This window comes from Sander lucioperca, chromosome 20, assembly GCF_008315115.2.
Source record: "Sander lucioperca isolate FBNREF2018 chromosome 20, SLUC_FBN_1.2, whole genome shotgun sequence".
NCBI classification, from domain to species: domain Eukaryota; kingdom Metazoa; phylum Chordata; class Actinopteri; order Perciformes; family Percidae; genus Sander; species Sander lucioperca.
The window spans coordinates 27,428,940-27,449,942 of NC_050192.1; the positions used below are offsets into that span (position 1 = coordinate 27,428,940).

At 41.5% G+C, this 21,003-nt stretch overlaps 1 protein-coding gene across 2 annotated transcripts; it reads right to left on the bottom strand.

The window, feature by feature from the left end:
- Positions 1-713: 713 nt before the first annotated feature.
- Positions 714-18,788, bottom strand: LOC116054738 (NXPE family member 3-like). Of its 2 annotated transcripts, none has more exons than XM_035996085.1 (7): positions 18,667-18,788; positions 15,976-16,129; positions 15,357-15,812; positions 9,960-10,255; positions 2,662-2,732; positions 1,400-1,603; positions 714-1,316 (listed from the first exon to the last, which is right to left on the bottom strand). In XM_035996085.1, the coding sequence occupies exons 2-7, from the start codon at positions 16,087-16,089 to the stop codon at positions 775-777; spliced, it is 1,683 nt and encodes a 560-aa protein (XP_035851978.1). In that variant the 5' UTR covers positions 16,090-16,129; positions 18,667-18,788; the 3' UTR covers positions 714-774. The 2 variants fall into 2 exon arrangements, with proteins under 2 accessions (XP_035851978.1, XP_035851977.1); XM_035996084.1 differs by having other exon boundaries at positions 9,960-10,249; positions 15,351-15,812; positions 18,667-18,787.
- Positions 18,789-21,003: the final 2,215 nt, after the last annotated feature.

Below are 21,003 nucleotides of genomic sequence, written 5' to 3' on the forward strand. Positions count from 1 at the left end.
AATAAATATAACAATTTCTGATCAACCCATATAAATTAACAATTGCATGCTTAAAATAACATACTGGTTAAAGCCCTGCCCATTTCAAGACAAACCGACCCACTTCTGGGTTAAATCCCGCCCACTTCCGGGTTAGGCCCCGCCCAGTCCGAGTACAGATACAGATAATTCATATGGTTAACAGATACAGATAATGCTGTACTCTCTCATCCCTAGAGAACATTACAGTTACCGTTACCATTGTTTTGGCAGGTATGTGCATTCGCCAGTGTGTTTATAATCTCTTCATTGCTCAAAATTGCTGACACTAGTTTTCTTGCTGATTCACTCATACTGTCACACTTAATATTAATCACAACGAAAACACAATATGGTGGCAGACAATGACGTTGGATTCCATTTCAACTTTCATTCAATTTATTCAGACATTCATTCAATATATTCAGACTTTCATTCAGTATAATCAGACTTTATATATATATATATATATATATATATATATATATATGAGAGAGAGATAGATATTCATATATATATATATATGAGAGATAGATATTCATATATAGACATTCATTCAATGTATTCAAGGTTCATTTAATATATTCAAACTTTACATATATAATTTCCTATACGGCATGCCATAATGTATGTATATGTAAATATATATGTATGTATATGTGTATATATATGTATGTATATATGTATGTACAAAAGATAAGATGTAAACTGAGCGTGTGCTTGTATCTCCACTTCTCTCCCCCAACAAACACACATCTAGCCGCCCTTTTGAGGACACGTGTAGGACAAGAGAACGTTAATCATATTCTTAATAATTGGAGGTGGTGGATGGACGTTGTGCGGCAGGTGGTGGGCAAGGACCATCTCCCAGGCATTGATCAGATGAACGTTTAGTCCTTTGAACATGGTTCTGAGCACCTTATAGCACTGCAGCGAGTGCCAGTCGCTGTTAATTAGCGACAGGTCTCTGGGGTTCCCGGTCCGGATGACGACCAGCGTGCCAGGAGCCCTGTCCAGCAGCTGCACCACCGCCCTGCGGATGCTCTGCAGCCGCCGGATGTAGATCTGCACGGGGTAAGTGCGAAAGTGAGCCCAGATGCCAAAAACTACAACAGTGTCAGTGCCTCCAATTAAGCCATCTATTTCATTGGCAATGTAACGAAGCTTGCTGTTTGAGACATGAACACTCTGGATAGGAGGACCATGGAAGCGGAATTTCACCAAGATGTTGTTTGCATAGTCCAAGGCCATGAAAGGTCCAATTTGGCTCTGGCTGTGCAGGTCAAACTCCTTAAGATCTAAAAGTATTACAGAGGGAACAGATTCAGCTGCAGTGTGAACAAAATCAAACTGTTGCCATAAATTCCTGTGGGTCAGCTACCTGGTAGTCTTGCGTTGAGGAATTCAAAAAACTGCCTGATGGTGGAGTCCCCATGCATGTGGACCACTTTGCCTTTCAGACACTGACTTATAGCAGATACGTTGAATTGACGAACTGTGGTGCCACCCAGTGCTTGCCAAACACCCTGGTAGTAATAGCCAGAGGGTCCAACCTTGACAATGTTGCTCTCCACCTGTGGTTGACCTGAGAGGAAGATGAAGGCTAGGGATGAAGGATAGGGATGGGGTTATTTAGGCTGGTGGACCAAAGAGAAACAAGGAAAAGTCAGCGCTCAGCTTCAATCTGCAATGTTAAAAACCTTGGATGAGGATTTCAAAAACACATTAAGACTTAAAGTGCCCATATTATGAAAAAATCACTTTTTCTGGGATTTGGGGTGTTATGTTGTGTCTCTGGTGCTTCCACACACATACAAACTTTGAAAAAAATCCATCCATGCTGTTTAGAGTGAGATACAGTTTCTGAATGTGTCCTGCCTTCAGTCTCTGGGTGAGCTGTTCAAAATCGGCACGGCTTGTGACGTCACAAGCCGAAACAAGCAGGCTAACCGCAACCATTAGCTCGTAGCGTTAGCATGGTAATGCTAACGCTAGCATGCTACCTCGTCCTCAATAGCAAAGCACTGCTACAACACACACAAGTTCACCATAATCTACAAAAGAACTACTTCCATGTGCGCCCTCATTTAGAAGTCTCCCAGCTAATCCTGCCTTGTAACTGACCAAAGTTGTAGAAACAGCCTTTCTTTTACTGTCTATGGAGCTAGCTAGCTGACATGATCTACATCTGAGCTACTGCGCATGTGCAGTGCAATCAAAGATAGTACAGAAGAAGAAGAAGAAAAGAGGTCTCACTCTGTAGCTAAAACAGAGATCAGCTGAAAAGAGGATCTGCAGCAGTGACAGAGAGCACTGCAGTACAACACAAATATGGTGTTTTTTGAAAATTAAACCATGTAAACCTATTCTGGTACAACCTTAAAATACAATTATGAACCTGAAAATGAGCATAATATGGCTGCTTTAATAAGTTACTAATTCATCTTACTATCACCTTATATCAAGGGTTAAAGGACTTATGCCTCAGCCAGATTTGGAAAAACCTGTCCATACCTTTATTTTTATAAAGTGTTAGGTTCTTTACAAAAGTTTTTTCTCTACCTATTTTACTTTCATTGTCATAGCAAATTCAGTATTGAATTATTATAATTGGCAGTTAAAGTAGTAAAAATCATGATTTACCTTCCTTTTTTGGCAACACGGTGACACTGGCAGGTCCTGAAGCCCGTATGTACACTTTCATGTTGACACCACTGCAGAAAAGCATGCATTATACAGTATATCTTACACAAACCACAACATTATCAACAGAACTACAAGAAAGTTGGACAAAAATCTTGCACTGCATTTTGTGACCCCAGCAACTTTATTATTTTGGTTAGTGTTATTGCTTTCATCAACATATTTTATAAGATGCAGCAGGCATCTGTTTTCTTCATCAGCTCCAATTGTGTACTACCTATTTCTAATCAGCAGACAAACAAAGTTAGCAACTAGCTAGTAAACAGCTGTGGGCAACAGTTTACCTTGCTCTTAAAGCTCTGCAAACTGTGCCCCGAATCCTTTGTCCAAACAGTTTAAATACTATTCTACTCGGCGCGTTCTTCTCTCCGAGGGGTAATGACCTCACTTACCAAAAATTACACATGGTGGCGCTATAATGACGTCAAACGTGTTTTTGCCTATAACGCCCACATTACACATCGCACATTAGAAAACCTTACATCCACGTGTTCATTGAATTAAGCTGAATCACATGGTGTAGGCCACGGCCCATTTCTGCTAAGAAGTTTTTTCGCAATATTGCGCAATGCGCAAAACCAACTTTTTCAAACTTGTCCTAGGCCGTGCGACAGATCTGCACCAAACCTGGTAGGTAGCAGCGCCAGATGGACCTGACCAAAAATTATTAAAAGAATTTTGCTACATAAAAGTATGCACATTTGACGACCAAACTAATTTTCCTAGTTAGCTACCACACACACATATATCTCGGCCAAATTAAAAGTTATCAGCAAATAACTTGATATCATTGTTCAACATCCCACTACAATGCTCTGTACCAAATACGGCGAAGATTGGCCATAAGACGGCGCTATAATCAATGTTTATTTGTTTTGGCCAATAACTCAATGCATTTAAATGGGAAATTTGTATAAATGCTATCAACACGAAACTTGTGATGCTTGTTCGGCATGCCGCTCTGAGGCTCTGCACCAAATTTGGTAAAGATCGGCCATTAGGAGGCGCTAAAGTCAACGTAGACTAGTTTGGGCCCTTTTTCCCACTTATGAGGTCGAGCGCGTCGTATAAGACGCCAAACGGCACTTCAGATTCATAACTTAATAATTTTATAATTATAACTAGTAGAAACTTACAAGCTAACAGTCGCCCCTTTCTGCTGATGTTTTTGTTTTCTTCCTAGCCCTTACAGAAGGTTTTGTATCCAGCCTAGAAGTCCAGAGTTTTTCGGGGTCTTTGTGCAATTAATCCATACTGTTAAATCCAAGATTGATACACTGTATGTAAGAAATGTAAATAGTTTGTCCTTTATATGAGTTATAATGGTCAATATGTTTATTTTTGCACTGGAAGACTCCAAATATATAGAACTGTTTTAGACAACACAAATGCTTGTGTGGCATTGCTGTGTGTGTGATATCAATATATATCTGTGAGATTCATGTTCTGTTTTATTTATTTATTTGTCTTGTATGGTCCTACAACCTTTTTAACATTCAAGTGACCTCACTGCAGCACAAATATTCTAATAGCCCAGTTTTTCCTGAAAAGAAATTATATTCATACATTGACTCTGGACAATAGGGTTGATGTTTTACAAGATTTTATAGAAAATAAAACCAGACGGACCAGAGGTTGTCAAAAATCCTTTAGGGCACTGGGATATTTGCAATGGCAATGTACCGCGTCGGTATATCGAGAGGTTTGAGCCGCAAGGTCTGTGGTATGTTGCAGTTGCAAATATCCCATTAAAGCCCATATTGGAGGGTTTATTTTCTAATGAATTTGCGCAATTTGCTTCTTGGTAATAAACATTTAAGTAAAAGTAGTACTATTTTACAGAGGTTTGAAATGATTCTCTTTTCCCCCACAATGCATTGCATTACGTCACGTTGGGGAGACAACAGATGAAAGCACCGTCTCGGTTCACTGTCTTTGGTCTCGGTCTGTGCCACTGGTCTTGCAAAATATGGTTTTTGGTCTTGACCGAGTCCATGTGTCTTTATTATGTGTATACTACAGTGGTTGACAGGGATCAAGAGTTCACAAACATCCAACACACCAAAGTACAAAGACATAGCGGACCAGACGCAAGCTTTTATTTTGAAAAGCCGAAGCTTGGGGATGACCAGCCGGGAGGGCATGAGACTGTATATTATTAATATATTATGTTATTATTAATAATAATAATATGAATTTAATATACAGTCTATGGAGTTCTCCAGGCTGCAGCCATACCCAACTCTAATAAAAAGGCAGAGCGCTCTCTCCAGGTGGGGTCGAAAATCCAGCTGTTCCACTAGCTGCTCCCTCTAGAGGTCTGGAGAACTTCCGTTGTGTAATCTGGATGCAGCGTTTTTTTGTTGCATCTGTTTTCTGGGTTTGCGTGCTTTTCTTTTTGCATCGTTTCATATTTGCAGCGCGTTTATGTATTTGGTTGTGTTGTTATAATAATATTGGAGGGAAAGTGAAACACAGCTTGGACGGGGATGCTGTTCGGCTTTTCACAAGTTTAGACAGCTAGCTACCCCGACGTTTGCTAACGTTAGCGCAACAGCGTTAGGCTAGACTGCTAGGTAAATATTACGACTGCCTTCGGAGTTTCCTATATCTGCATCCACGTTGTCAACATAAGACCTGTGGCGTTAGTGCTCCTTTTTTACCATACTTTTATTGAATAAAATGTTAAGCTTCGCTCCTACGAGATGGGTGGGTTTTTGTTACGTTACACACAAAGCTAACTGGCTATAGTTAGCCTGTACGTATGCTAGCAGAATTAGCTAACGTTGCGTAGGCAGCCAGCATCTTCGGCAATCGGCAGTTGTTTCGGCGAGCTAACCACGACTGTATTGTTGCCCACGCAGATACAGGAAACTCCGAAGGCAGTCGTAATATTTACCTAGCTGTCTAGGCTAACGCTGTTGTGCTAACGTTAGCAAAACATCAGCGTAGCGTTAGCTAGCTGTCTATAAACTTGTGAAAAGCCAAACAGCATCCCCGTCCAAGTAATAAATAAACACTAGGCAAATATGTTGTTACTGGAGCTAGTAGGCTACCATCAAAACGTGAGATATCTAATCGAAAATGTGTTTACAACGTTGGGGGATTTCATATGTGGGACTGGCAAGCCCATAGCTAGCATGATGCCTTCTATTTCTAGATCTAGATAAGTTTACCGGTACTTTTCTGAACTAACGACATGATCATTGTCACTAGATATAAAGAAAACCTTGACTTTCACTCTGTGCTATTCACTGACAGTACAAACGATGGTTACGAATGTAACCGCGGTTCTATGAGTTTCGGATGACCGCCAGAGGCGGTGTTTTCAGTACCTGGATATCCATCGCACGTGCATGCATGTGCATGTGCAGGTCGAGTGTTTGTATCAACAAAGTCACCTGTGACCTGGGTGACGTATGCCCTGTGTATGCACAAAGGGCAGGCCCACCCAGGAAGTGACGTCTTGGCAATCTTCTCGTGGAAATTCCGAGTGACTGCCGGGCTCTGGCGGTCATCCGAAACTCATAGAACCGCGGTTACATCCGTAACCATCGTTCTATTTCGTTTCTACTGACCGCCAGAGGTGGTGCTTTCAGCACCTGGATGGCTAATATCAACAAAGTCAGGAGGAATTGTTACCTGCCTGTTAGGGATGCTGCGAAGGTGTAGGAAGTACCGCTGCAGCCACTGGGTTATGCGGTACAACATTAACCCTGTAGAATCTAGCAAATGTGCAGGGTGAGGCCCATGAAGCTGCTGCACAAATGTCAGAGAGGGGCACACCCCGCAGGACTGCCCACGATGTAGACACACTCCTGGTGGAGTGCCCCCGAACATGAGAACGGCTTGGAAGACCACTGCACTTGTAAGCATGGCCGATGGTCTCGGCTATCCATCTCGACAGCCGCTGTTTGGACAGGGCAAGGCCCCGTCTTGGCCCTGTATGACAGACAAACAATGCGTCAGACTGCCGGATTTGGGCGGTCTCCATGAATCCTCCATGCTCAACCCTAGTTCAGACCCCCGATCTCGGGGTTCAAAGGCTGCCAGTCTAAGGGGATGGTTGATGTATGAGGACGAAAAAGTCTTTGGGAGAAAAGAGGGGTTCGGCCATAAAGTTACTCCCGTACCCCCCGGATGCCAATGCAGACACTCTCCGTTCATGGAAAGAGCATGTAGCTCTCCTACCCGCTTTGCTGATGTAATGGCCAAGAGAAAGGCTGTCTTCATGGACAGCCAGTTTAACTCTATACCCCCCAGGGGTTCAAACGGGGGTTTGCACAGTGCACGCAAAACAAGGGGCAAGTCCCAGGAGGGCACTGGGTTTCGCCGAGGAGGCCTCAATCGCTGAGCCCCCTTTAGGAAGCGGGTCACCAGAGTGTGGGACCCAACAGTCACGCCCTCCATTCTATTGTGCATATATGAGATGGCGGCAATATACACCCTGATTGTGGAGGCTGCGAGGCCCCGATCAAGGAGTGACTGGAGAAAACTGAGTATACCCGGTATGGAGCATTGGGTTGGCTCCCAATTTTGAGCTCGGCACCACTTGGCAAACAGCTTCCACCTATTAGTATAGAGCACATTGGTGGAGAGTGCCCGAGAACTGTGAATAGTCCGCACGACTGCTGGCTCACAGAGCCCTATCAATGGATCCGGCCCTTCAGAGGCCAGACCCAAAGTTTCAGCCGAGATGGGTTCGGGTGCCAGATTTGGCCATCCAACTGTGAGAGGAGATCCCGTCGCATCGGAAGTAGGCCTGTCGCGATAGTCAATAAATCAATTAATCGCACGATAAAAAAAATTAGCTCGATTGTTCCGGCCGCGATAATTTCCATTTGCATGCTTGTTTGTTTTCCTTCTCTCTCTCGCTCGCTCGCTCTCGCTCTCGCTCTCTCTACCAGAGACTGGAGGACCACTCTCGGTTCCTTAGCGTAACGAGGAGTGAACCCTCTTGTGAGTCGCCCCCCCCCCCACCGCGAAGTTCCGACGTGCAGAGGAGCAGAAGAAAGTATAGCTGCACCTTCGCCAAAATGAAGACTGAAAAACAGAACTATTTTGGTACAAACATTTACTCGCCATGTGGCAGATAGTCACATAGAAATAGGTAGATATAATGTATTATTTAAATTTAATATTTAGTGTTTAATAAATAATTGTTAAATGCAGTACAGAGTCTGTAGTCTATCACAAACACTCGACTAATGCTGCAAACATTTGACAGCCAGTATGAATTACCTGGGAGAACATACGGGTCACAAACGGCAATTCCACAACTGTACAACAGCGTGAAAGACGACATACTAAAGGAGATCAAAGACATATTGTGGATATTTAAAATGTCTTCCAGTTCCAGTGTTAAATATTCTTTAGAAATAAAAGTTTATTGATCTTTGAAAAGGTGTACCTGCATTATTATGTCATTATCATTATATTAGATGAAAATGGTCTCAGAACGACAATATTATTGTTTATCGCAATAATTTCTGGGACAATAACCTAACCGGAAGGCACCAAGGCTCTCCCTGTAGAAGTTGGTGTAACACTGGAAACCATACTCTTCCTGGCCATCTGGGGGCTATTAGCAGTATCTCGTGTCCCGCTGCAGACACCCTGTCCAGTGTTGGCAATATTAATGGCAGAGGCGGGAAAGTGTACAGCAGCTGCATGGGCTATGCGTGTGCCAGAGCATCCTGGCCTAGGGGACTCGGTTCCCCGAAAGAAAACCAGAGGGGGCAGGGTGTCGTTGCCTGGGAGGCAAAAAGATTCACATCCGCCACGCCGTACCTGTGCCAGCTGGCTTGTACAATCTCTGGGTGAAGTCTCCATTCTCTCGGATGGGGGCGCTGGCGGGACAGGAGATCTGCAACCCCTTTCTGTGCGCCTGGTAAGTACATTGCCCTCAGGCTCAGCAGGCGAGGGTGAGCACACAGCAAAAGCTGCCGAATCAATCCCATGGACTGCATGGCTTTGGTGCTCCCCTGGTGGTTGATGTGGTGTAGCCTACTCGCGCCCCCCCAGGAGAGTGTCCGCGCCCCCCCGGTTGAGAACCACTGCTCTACACAGTTAATTTCTTGCATAAAAAAGTCTCAATAGTGAATTTAGTGGTGAAATATCAGACAAAAATTGTAAAAAAGTTTCCAGTTGTTTGCTGCTGCTGCTACGGTAAACTCCCGATCTAGATTATAGAATCAATTGCTTTTTTATAATTTCCATCTGCTATTTTTGTTTTGTTGTTCGAACTCCAAATACATTTTCAACACACAGTAGATGAACTTGGGCTCTCCAGCATGTTGTGTTGCTGGCAATCGTGCACATTTATCTGTCTGTTCTGCGCACTGAAGCATCTTCCCTAGCAGGCTGAGCCCTCTGCCCGGGTCATATATGTACCTGGATGTGTGCTGGCTACACAAAAAGAATGACACACTGAATCTCTAGATCAGCCACAGCTGCGCCTGATTGAACAGCTCTTATAGTGAGAGAAGGTTGTGGAAAAAATAAACTGGGAACCAAGCAATTGGTCCGTTCCAAACAGGCACTGCACTAGTAACTCCAAATTGATAGTTTAGTATACTTTATGAGACTTAAGTCACTTAATTGGCTCCCTTTTCTTGATGTTTTCAAGTGGTGCCCTACAAGAGGTGACTTAATACACAAGCACCACGGAGAGAGGGCGTGCCGAGTCCCTAAAGGAGGGGTCACTCCCAACGGCGAGGACACAGAAGCAATCAGGCCTGGCTCCGGAACGTGAATTAAAACAGCGGCATGGTGAGTCAGTTTAACACAGCACAACCCCTCTCAGGTAGAAAAGTATACACTCATCCAGGCAAGCACAGGTCTCATTCTTATGCTAAATGCAAACACAGCTAGGCTAGCTGTGTGTTCTTTGTGGTACGAGCCCAGGTTAGGTTAGCCATGTAATGGTACACATTGCTATAAGAATGTGGGCACATGTGTCCCAGACCACCTCTGAATGTGGTCTTAGCAGGTCTGATGGCGTTGTCAATGCATCCTATGGGTATTACACCTTATCTTGTACTTAGAGCTGTCCACTTGTGATACAATCACTCAAATTAAATTTTAATACCAGGTCAAAAAGGGACGGTGATGTTACTTATCTTTAGATTCAATCTTAACTGCCTGTAGTTACAAACTTTTGAAACTTCCCACCAAGGAGATGTATGTATTTATTAGAAGTCACTCAAAATGCCACTCCTGTCTCTCTGCTCCCTCACCTTTGAAAGAGCTTCTCCTCGTTGGTCCTGAGGTTTCCTTTGTAGTGTGTCATTGCCTGGTTGATCCTGGCATCACAGCTCAGGTTCTTCGGCTTGTAGCAGAACCAAGGCTCGCCTGTACGGAGGTCAGTGTGGTTGCACTGCGGCTGCTGGGTTGGACGTAGGCAAACGTTACAGATGGTAGTTTCAGAGATTGAGCCTGAGCGGAAGAGGCTCTTGAAGCCAATCCTGTCCGGTTCTTGACTGTTCAGCCTTTTCAGCACTGTGATAGCCTCACTAGGGTGAGCCAGTGTCACCTAGATAGAGAAGATAGAGAACCAGAGTTAAAAGCACATGTAAAAGATGTGTTAAAAGTACATATAAAAAGCACATCTCCTCAACAGTTTAGCCCTTTTACTTTCCAACTTGAGCTTTGCAGAGGCGATAGAACATTGAGAGATTTGTGAGGACCTCTTTGAACCTTGTGAACCCTCAGATTTAAAATACTGTCATGAAATGTTATCTTTAAGTTGCCACACAGAGACACACCCACCAAGCGAGAGAAAACATATCTCAAAGCCGTTTCAAACCGTTCCGGGGAAACATGTCTTTCAACCAGGAAATCGAGAGCCAGGCATTTCCCATCATGCCCTGGGTCTTGCAGTCGATGGAAAGCAATTGCAGCGCCTGGCTCTAAAACATGCATCTGCCTTGATCTAATGAGGTAATCGTTGTCCACGTGTGCATGACATCAGAGCAAGTCGGGATCAAGTCAGACCCAAATATAACCTCCCCAATAAATTGAAATTATTACATTATAAAATTTTGCACAATATTTGTTTTTCAAGATTTGTGGCTGTGGACAATACATGTGAATTTTGTAAAATTGAAGAAGAAACTATTATACATTTATTCTGGGAGTGTCGGTATACTTTATAAAAAATAAAAAAACGGTATAAAAAATTTTACTATTTCAGGTAATTAAATTAGAAGTAAAAGATGTAATTCTATATTATTATAACAAACAAAACAATACATCACAAAACAAAAAAATCCAGCTTTTAATCACTTTAGAATTGAATTTCAGAATTATTTTGAGTCTATCCAAATTATTAATAAAATAATTCAATCTCTTTTACTGTATTTTTTAGTTATTTTTTTACTTTCTTTTCTTACTGTGTATTTAAGTGCCTTTCTTGAATTTACTTAGGTTATGTCATCATTATGTTTGCATATTGTATGTACGCCAGATCGCTTGCGAATAAATCATTTATCCTTAAGGATTTCTTCATATCCTGGGAACTGGATTTCCTCTCATCTCCGAAACCTGGCTGAGTGTTGATGAGTCTAGTGTCTTCACAGAACTTTTACCTGATGAGTGCTGCTTTTTTTAACTCTCCTCGAACGTCTGGCCGTGGAGGAGGAATTGCGACTGTTTTTAAAAGTGACTTTAAATGTAAACCGTTATCGCTGTCATCCCTCTTCACCAGCTTTGAATTCAGTTTGTTTGAGCTGGGGCATTCTCACACGGTGCTGTGTGCTGTGGTCTACCGGCCTCCCAAATACAACAGACTTTTTAACTGAATTTTCTGTGTTTTGGGCTGATATTATGCCCAAATATGACCGGGTCCTTATTGTTGGAGATTGTAATATTCATGTGTGTTGCCCTGAAAACCCTTTGGTGCAAGACTTTTTAAACATCATTGACTCTTTTAATCTCGTACAGTCTGTACTTGGGCCTACACATGAACATGGTCATACACTTGATCTTGTTTTATCTTATGGTTTGCCTGTTCTTAACCTGGTGGTCTGTGACGCTTTTTTCTTGGATCATATGCCTGTACTTTTTGAAGCTGCTGTTTGCTGTCACACAGTTAAACCTTGCGTTGCTACTCGCAGATGTCGAGTTATTAACCCTTCCACTGCTGCTCACTTCTCCACAGTTTTCAGCCAGATCTGCGTCATTCCCGAGTCTGTGTGTGAGGATACAGAGGCTCTTAACTTATGGTTTCTCGACACCTATCAAACTGCTATAAACATTGCGGCTCCATTAAAGACCAGGCAGAAGAAAGCCAAATCAGAGCCTTGGCTGAATGAAACAACCCGCACTGCCAGACAGGATTATCGAAGAGCTGAGCGAAAGTGGAAAAAGGAAAAATTGCAAGTGTCTTTTCAAATATTGAAGGATTGCTGGCGTCATTACCAATCCACTGTGAAAGAGGCAAAAAGAAATAATTTTTCTGATATTGTTCTTCTAAACTGTTGTAAACCCTGTGTGTTGTTTAAAGTTATCAACTCGGCTCTAAATGTATCACAGACTAATTGAGGCCTCTCCTGCTGTGTGTGAGGATTTTCTTCACTACTTCATTAATAAAGTCACTTCTACCAGAGCACTTATTTCACCTTCTGCTTCTGATCCTTCGGTGTTTGTCCCCTGCCCTGCTGTGTTCGACACGTTTGAGCCTGTGACCCTGCCTTTTGTGCAGGAGATTGTGGGTCATCTGAAGCCCTCGGGTTCTCCTGATGATACTGTCCCGCCTCGATTTATTAAGGAGGTTTTTCCCACTGTTGGCCATCTTGTCTCACAGTTATTAATAGCAGTCTTTCCTCTGGAGTAGTCCCTGTAAATCTTAAACATGCAGTTGTGCTGCCTTTATTAAAAAAAGCCTCGGCTGGATCCTACTATTTTGGCAAATTTTAGGCCTATCTCCAAATTGCCCTTCTTCTCTAAAATCTTAGAGAAGATTGTATATTCCCAGCTCATGGACTTTTTAAATGAACAAAATATTCTTGAAACTTTTCAATCTGGTTTTAAAACATTGCACAGCACAGAATCAGCGCTTTTAAGAGTTTTTAATGATATCTTTTTAGCTACTGACTCTGGTCACTGTGTTATCCTTGTACTTTTAGATTTGACTGCAGCATTTGTTACACTGGACCATGACATCCTCATTGCTCGTTTGGAGCAGTGGGTGGGCGTCGGTGACACAGCACTGGAATGATTCAGGTCCTACCTGTCACATCGGACTTTCTGTGTCGGCCTTGATGACTCTGTGTCCTCCACTGCTCCTCTCTCATGTGGGGTCCCACAGGGCTCGGTGCTTGGCCCTCTTTTATTTTCTCTATATCTACTCCCACTTGGTTCCATTCTCAGGAAACATGGCATTTCTTTTCACTGCTATGCGGATGACAGCCAGATCTACGTCCCCCTCAAAAAATCTGATTCTTACTCTGTTAACCCACTGCTACAGTGTTTACATGACATTAAAGCTTGGATGTCTTTAAATTTTCTAAATTTTAATGAAGAAAAGACAGAAGTCATGGTCTTTGGTGGCTCGTCTGTGACCCCCACCCAGTTGATCTGGGTTCTCTGGGACAGTATCGCAAGCCAATTGTGACAAATTTGGGGGTAAAAGTGGACTCAGACCTCAAATTTGACAGCCAGATTAAAGCTGTGATGAAGTCTAGCTTTTTCAAGTTAAGGCAGCTGGCAAAACTTTGGAATGGACTGCCTCTGCACATTAGACAGGCCTCCTCTTTGTCTAATTTTAAAAATCTTCTTAAAACCCACCTCTTTTCTTTGGCTTTTTAACACCAGGTAGAGTGTTGATCTTATGTGTATACTTGTATATTTGTATTGTGTTTTTGTATTTTATTTATTCTACTTATTTCTGTTTTATCTTTTTGTGCAGCACTTTGGAAACCTTGTGTTTGTTAAAATCGTGCTATATAAATAAAGTGGATTGGATTGGATTGGATTGTTATTTGTCTACGTACAAAAACACAGTTTCGTCGATCGGCACTCACAGGTAGCAGGTTTTTTGACGAAAAAGGTTTCAGACAGCGTATTTGTTCCTTTTTTGTCCTTTAGAATGCATGGTGCTAAAACAGTCTCGTATCAATTTGAAACTCGTGAAACAATGCACATATAAATGCAAAGTGATTTGTGACTTAACGCAATACACAAATGAATGCGGAGTGATTATATCTGTAAATCATTGCTGTATACTTTCCACAAATTTTTATTTTTTGGCATTACCGCCATCTACTGGAGAGCGCTGGTTTGTCACTTGAGACACAAGTTGTTTGGAACACAGGGCGTGGAAAAACAGTCTCAAAAGGATCCACACAAATAGGTTTTCAAATATATTTCTATTGAAAAATACTGAGTTAATTTACAAATGATGAAATAAGAGAATTTATTAGAGGAATGGACACAGATACGAATCGCTCTGTATGGAAGTAAATCAGTTTCATCGGATTTTGAAATTAAAAAGCCATTGAATTTCTAGCACTCAATATTTATGCATTGAAAAGCCAACAAATATTTAGTCTGCTATTTCATCACTAAATTCACTTTTGAGACTTTTTTATGCGAGAAATCAACTGTGTAGAGTTTGAATATGGACAGTTTTACAAAAGTTGATGGCGAATTGCACATTTGCTCCGATGTTGTTGGACTTGAGACGCTCCAGTCTGACGTGACAGCCAGCTGGTGGTGGCCGGGATCGCTCGCTCGCTGTCAGCTGGAAGTCTCTCAATAGACTCATGGACAAGTTTGTTTCCTCAATCGTTTGTTTAAATAACAAAACACAATTATCCATTATAAGATAAATGGCAAAATATATTTGTTGAATTTTAAACATTGCATTTTGCATCTGAATTTGTTATATTGAATTTCTTTACGTTGAATTTTTTATTCTGAATTTATGAACTTAGAAAAATAAAGGTGAAAATTAGTTGTTGAAAATTTGAAGAGTAAAATTCAGAGGCAAAAAATTCAGATACCTAATTTCATTGCATAAATATTCAGTGCTAGAAATTCAATGGCTTTTTAATTCAAAATCCAATGAAACTGATTTACTTCCATAGCTCTGCATTTATTTGTGCACTGTTTAACAGATTCAAGTCACAAATTAGAGGCGAAGATACAACACAGATTTACAGATACAAATCACTTTGCATTTATTTATGCGTTGTGTGTCACAAGTTTCTAATTGATATGAGACTGTTTTAGCACCAAATGGGAGCTACTGGAGTAATACAGCATGACCACACCCACTCTGAACACCTACACAGTTGATTTCAGTTAATCTGGCTGATTAGTCCTTGGCTCACTTTGACGGTGGGCCACAGCTCAGATGTAAATTTATTAGGTCAGAAATCTTTTCTAGCAATAAGAATGATAAAGCTGTCATTAGTCCTGCCCTAACAGGTGCAACAAAGCTAACACTAAAGCTAATGAAAAGGTCCCATTGTTTCTGAAATTCTAATGGTAAATCTGCAACAGGTATCATTATAAATTGCACATGCCGTGCGAGAAATAAAATGTAATAGACATAGCAAGAGTAACTAAGGGGTCTTAGTAAACAATCAGTTAGAAGATAGATAACAAAAAAAAATAGTCTATAGCATCACCTCAACCTGCGCGTCTCCTTCCCAGAGTAAAGAGAATACAGCAGAGTAGCTGCCATTTAGATGATCCACCACCTCTCCAGCCACACCTGCACCAAGCTTCTGGTTGTGCAGCCGGGCGAGTAACAAGTCTCCCCCAGACTTCTTGGGACGGCCCTGGAAATCAGACATATTGATCCTAACCTCCAGCTGATCCCCTATGTGCCACTGTCCTCCCCCCCTCCCTGGGAGAATGGTGAAGGTGCTGTGAGCTGGGTCACTGGTCTGCTCCAGGATAAGAGGAGCTGGCAATAGTGGAGTTTCAGGCCAAGCAATGGAGTCTAGTAGGAGGCGTTCCTCCACAGCGTCCTTAGGGGACAGTGGCTGGAAGGTGCAGAAGCTCCGATGCACATCAGGGTCAGTGGAAACTCTTGGGGCGATGATGGTGGAGTTCACCTCATGCTGAAACTGGCTGGGGGTCTACAGAGAGATGGTGATTAATGCACTTAAAGCTAATTAACTAAACAAAGCAAAAATATATACACATTGAACACATTTGAAAACAATACAGTGAAATGGACTAAAATTAAACATTTCAAATAAGATCAACCCTTTAACTTTTCTACTAAAACCAAGTTCTCACCTCCAGGACCTCCATGTTACGTAGCACAAGGACTAAAACAGCCACAGCCAGAAAGAGGAAGATGGCGCTGTACTTCTTTCTAATACAATCTCTGGCCTTCATGATATTCTTCATCAATGGATGCAGCTTAGCACCGTGAGCACTTCCTCCAGTACTGGATTAAAAAAATGAATACAAAAACAATGGGGTAACTGACACCTTGTTATACTAAAGGATATTACTTATATTGCTACAAAAATGAGAAATCTCTAAACAAATAGTGTGTCAGCCGTTATAAGAATTATAATGACTAAGCTAAATCTAGTCACCCAGGAAATTTGTATTGTATCCTAACCGTTGAACATTATGATTCATAACCAGGTGATCCTCTCATTTTCCCTGTGCAACATAATGTACATCTTTACAAACCTATGGACTGTGCAATCTGATGCCGTACTCTGCAAAGGTGACCTAAAAAGTACCACACATATCTGTTTTCATTCTGACTACAAAGATCAAAGATGTTCAATTAGTTAATTATACTGAAAAAAGTTATGAAAAAAAAATATTTATATTATTACATATTTATTTATTTAAGCATTCTCATTCTTTTTTCAATGAAAATGTTCTAATTCTTTCCTTTTTCATGTCAGTCGTTTTTCAGTGTGTGTTTTTTTCTTTCTTTTTTAGTAAAGGAGAGTTTGATTTCCATATAATCTGGAGAAAACTTCAGTCTTCTGGACCCACAGCTTGCTGCTCCAAAGCCTGGCACGACCACACAGCTAGTGTACTGTAATGGCTTTCATGAGTTCACATAGAACTCCCAGACATTACGTATGTTAATAAATCCAGCCCTTTTAGGTAATGTTTGGTATACCCAGATGGAAACATTTTTACAATAGAACTGTAAGGCCAAAATGCATGTATGAGGCTTTCCATGTTTACTGTGCAACAAATTGGACGAACTACTGCTACTGTTGAGGAAGAAGATTTCTCTACATCTGCCGTTTTGTGCTTGACAGAGAAAGAGACTTTTTTACACTAAAGGTCTTTAGTGTAAAAACAGATTCCTCCGCCTTCTGATTTGCTTGCATGTCACGTCTGCTCTGAACAGCTGGAAATCAGCCAGTTGTATGGTATCAGTTCACCGAGCCACATATCTCTCAAGCACAAAACAGCAGATGTAGAGATATCTTCTTCCTCAGTAGTTCGTCCAGTTTGTTGGACAGTAAACATGGAAAGCCTCATACACGTATTTTGGCCTCACAGTTCTATTTTAAAAACATTCCATTTGGGTATGCCAAATAGGCAAACATTACATATATATATATATATATATATATATATATATATATATATATATATATTTTACATTACATTACATGTTATTTAGCTGACACGTTTATCCAAAGCGACTTACAATTGCTATATATTATTATATGTCAGAGGTTGCACGCCTCTGGAGCAACTAGGGGTTAAGTGTCTTGCTCAGGGACACAATGGTTGATTTATATTTGTGTGTGTATATATATATATATATATATATATATATATATATATATATATATATATACACATATATATATATATATATATATATAAACTATATATATATATATATATATATATATATATATATATATATATATATATATATATATATATCTGCCGTTTTGTGCTTGACAGAGAAAGAGACTTTTTTACACTAAAGGTCTTTAGTGTAAAAACAGATTCCTCCGCCTTCTGATTTGCTGGAAAGAGCCATGTCACGTCTGCTCTGAACAGCTGGAAATCAGCCAGTTGTATGGTATCAGTTCACCGAGCCACATATCTCTCAAGCACAAAACAGCAGATGTAGAGATATCTTCTTCCTCAGTAGTTCGTCCAGTTTGTTGGACAGTAAACATGGAAAGCCTCATACACGTATTTTGGCCTCACAGTTCTATTTTAAAAACATTCCATTTGGGTATGCCAAATAGGCAAACATTACATATATATATATATATATATATATATATATATATATTTTACATTACATTACATGTTATTTAGCTGACGCGTTTATCCAAAGCGACTTACAATTGCTATATATTATTATATGTCAGAGGTTGCACGCCTCTGGAGCAACTAGGGGTTAAGTGTCTTGCTCAGGGACACAATGGTTGATTTATATTTGTGTGTATATATATATATATATATATATATATATATAACAACTTATCCACAATTTTACCATCCAGCCATGAACTACTAGATTTTGACCTTGTTACTCTACATTTATTCCAGAATTATAGTTACTAGTTACATTACAGATTCAGATTAATACAAAATATAATCAAATAAAATATGATTTATTACTATAGATAAGTGGTGGAAGTAGAAGTATGTAAAGTAGAAAATCAGCCCATCGTTTACTTTCATAAAGAATGTATGCAAATTGAATGCATGGTTTTATGAACTGATGTAAATCTTAATCAACAACGTATCAGTAACAATAGTCATAGTAAATGTACTGGAGTACAATGTACACTATTTCCTTGTAAAATGTAGTTGTTTAAAGTAGCATCAAATGGAAGTAGTAAAAGTCAATTACAAGTACCTCAAAAGTATACACATGTACATTAGAAAGGTTAGTGGCAACATGTAGTTTTCACGATGTCTATAAAATTAAACTTTAATTATACTTTAAGCTTTATTTATCACGCGTCTTACCTCAGCAGAGAGTTCTTGTGATTGAATCTTGGTGTGATGCTGCACCCAATCTTCCAGTTTGTTCTCTTTGTTTGACTTACAGGTAATTCATTTTAGGGCGGTAACGACTGACAGCATGAATCCCATTATAACAAGATCTTTCATCTGGGTGATGCCTCCTCTTCTTAAACACTAATGCGCCAAAACCCAATATAGTGAGTTTCTTTTACAGGCACAGCTGCTAATAAAATATAAAATCAATTTATCAAAGACAAAAAACAATTGTTTGTACATGTAATAAGAATATGTACCATCTGTTTGATTGAGAAATGTTTAAGGCGTTATCAGAGGGCTGGGTTGTTGACATTTATGGTTGCTTGCCAAAAATATTACAGATGGAACTTAGTTGCGCTAAGGAAGGTGGTTCTCTGCTTACATTTCAACTCTACTTTAAATTTAATATGTACTTGGTGTGGTCTAATATTTAGGTAAAATAACCTCTCAACGAGCAAAGGTGTTGCTTTCACTGGATGCTGAAGCAGTCGGCTCACTCAAAGATGGAGTCAATTTCCAGAAAAACCCAGAAGACGGAAAATGTTACATCATTTACAAGACCAGCAATGGCCTTAAAGCATGCAAGAATCAATGCAAACACCAGGGAGGCTTGTTCATCAAGGACATTGAAGACCTGGATGGAAGGTGAGATCAGTCTGACAGAAGCACACAGCAGAGATAATTATGTATCAGAAGCACCTTTCATTATAACTGACAGGCTGCTCTGCTCCCACAGGACTGTTAAATGCACTAAACACAACTGGAATCAGAATCAGAATCAGAAAGGGCTTTATTGCCAAGTACGTTGCACATACGAGGAATTTGTCATGGTGTTGTTGGAGCATGTCACACATACAAATATAAGAAGGATAAAAAGATATAAACAATATAAGTATAAACATATACACACAGTACGTATTAATAACGATAAAATAAATTTAAATAAATAGTAAAATAAGTTAAACAGTAATGAAAAGGGACGCTACAGCAGAGTAGGTACAGTGGCATGAGGAGCCAGAGGTGGGGTGTGGAGAGAGTCAGGATGGATTCCGAGCCTTGTTTAGAAGGCTAGTGGCGGAGGGGAAAAAACTGTTTATGTGGCATGAGGTTTTGGTCCTAATGGACCTCATCCTCCTGCCAGAGGGGAGTGGCTCAAAGAGCTTGTGTCCGGGGTGGGAGGGGTCAGCCACAATCTTTCCAGCACGCTTCAGAGTCCTGGTGGCGTATAGGTCCTGGAGCGGCGGCAGATTGCAGCCAATCACCTTCTCAGCTGACCGAATGACACGCTGCAGCCTGCCCTTGTCCTTGGCAGTGGCAGCAGCGTACCAGATGGTGATGGAGGATGTGAGGATGGACTCAATGATGGCTGTGTAAAAGTGCACCATCATTGTCTCTGGCAGGTTGAATTTCTTCAGCTGCCGCAGGAAGTACATCCTCTGTTGTGCTTTCTTGACGAGGGAGCTGATGTTCAGCTCCCACTTGAGGTCCTGGGAGATGGTAGTTCCCAGGAAGCGGAAAGACTCCACAGTGTCAATTGTGGAGCCACAGAGGGTGATGGGGGCAGGTGAGGCTGGGTTCTTTCTGAAGTCCACAACCATCTCCACTGTCTTTAGAGCGTTGAGCTCTAGATTGTTTTGCTTGCACCAGGTCACCAGGTGGTCAGCCTCCCACCTGTAGGCGGACTCGTCTCCATCAGAGATGAGTCCGATGAGGGAGGTGTCGTCCGCAAACTTCAGAAGCTTGACGGACTGGTGACTGGAGATGCAGCTGTTGGTGTACAGGGAGAAGAGCAGAGGAGAAAGAACGCAGCCCTGGGGGGATCCGGTGCTGATGGTCTGTGAGTCGGAGATGTGTTTCCCCAGCTTCACATGCTGCTTCCTGTCAGACAGGAAGTCAGTGATCCACCTGCAGGTGGAGTCAGGCACACCAAGCTGGGAGAGTTTCTGCTGAAGCAGAGCCGGGATGATGGTATTGAAGGCAGAGCTGAAGTCCACAAACAGGATCCTGGCGTAGGTTCCTGCGGAGTCCAGGTGCCGGAGGATGTAGTGGAGGGCCAGGTTGACTGCATCGTCTACAGACCTATTGGCTCTGTAGGCAAACTGCAGGGGGTCCAGGAGGGGGTCGGTGAGGTCTTTGAGGTGTGAAAGCACAAGGCGCTCAAAGGACTTCATAACCAAAGAGGTCAGCGCGACGGGTCTGAAGTCATTAAGTCCTGTGGTCCTTGGCTTCTTGGGGACAGGGATTATGGTTGAGGTCTTGAAGCAGGCTGGCACGTGACATGTCTCCAGTGAGGTGTTAAAAATG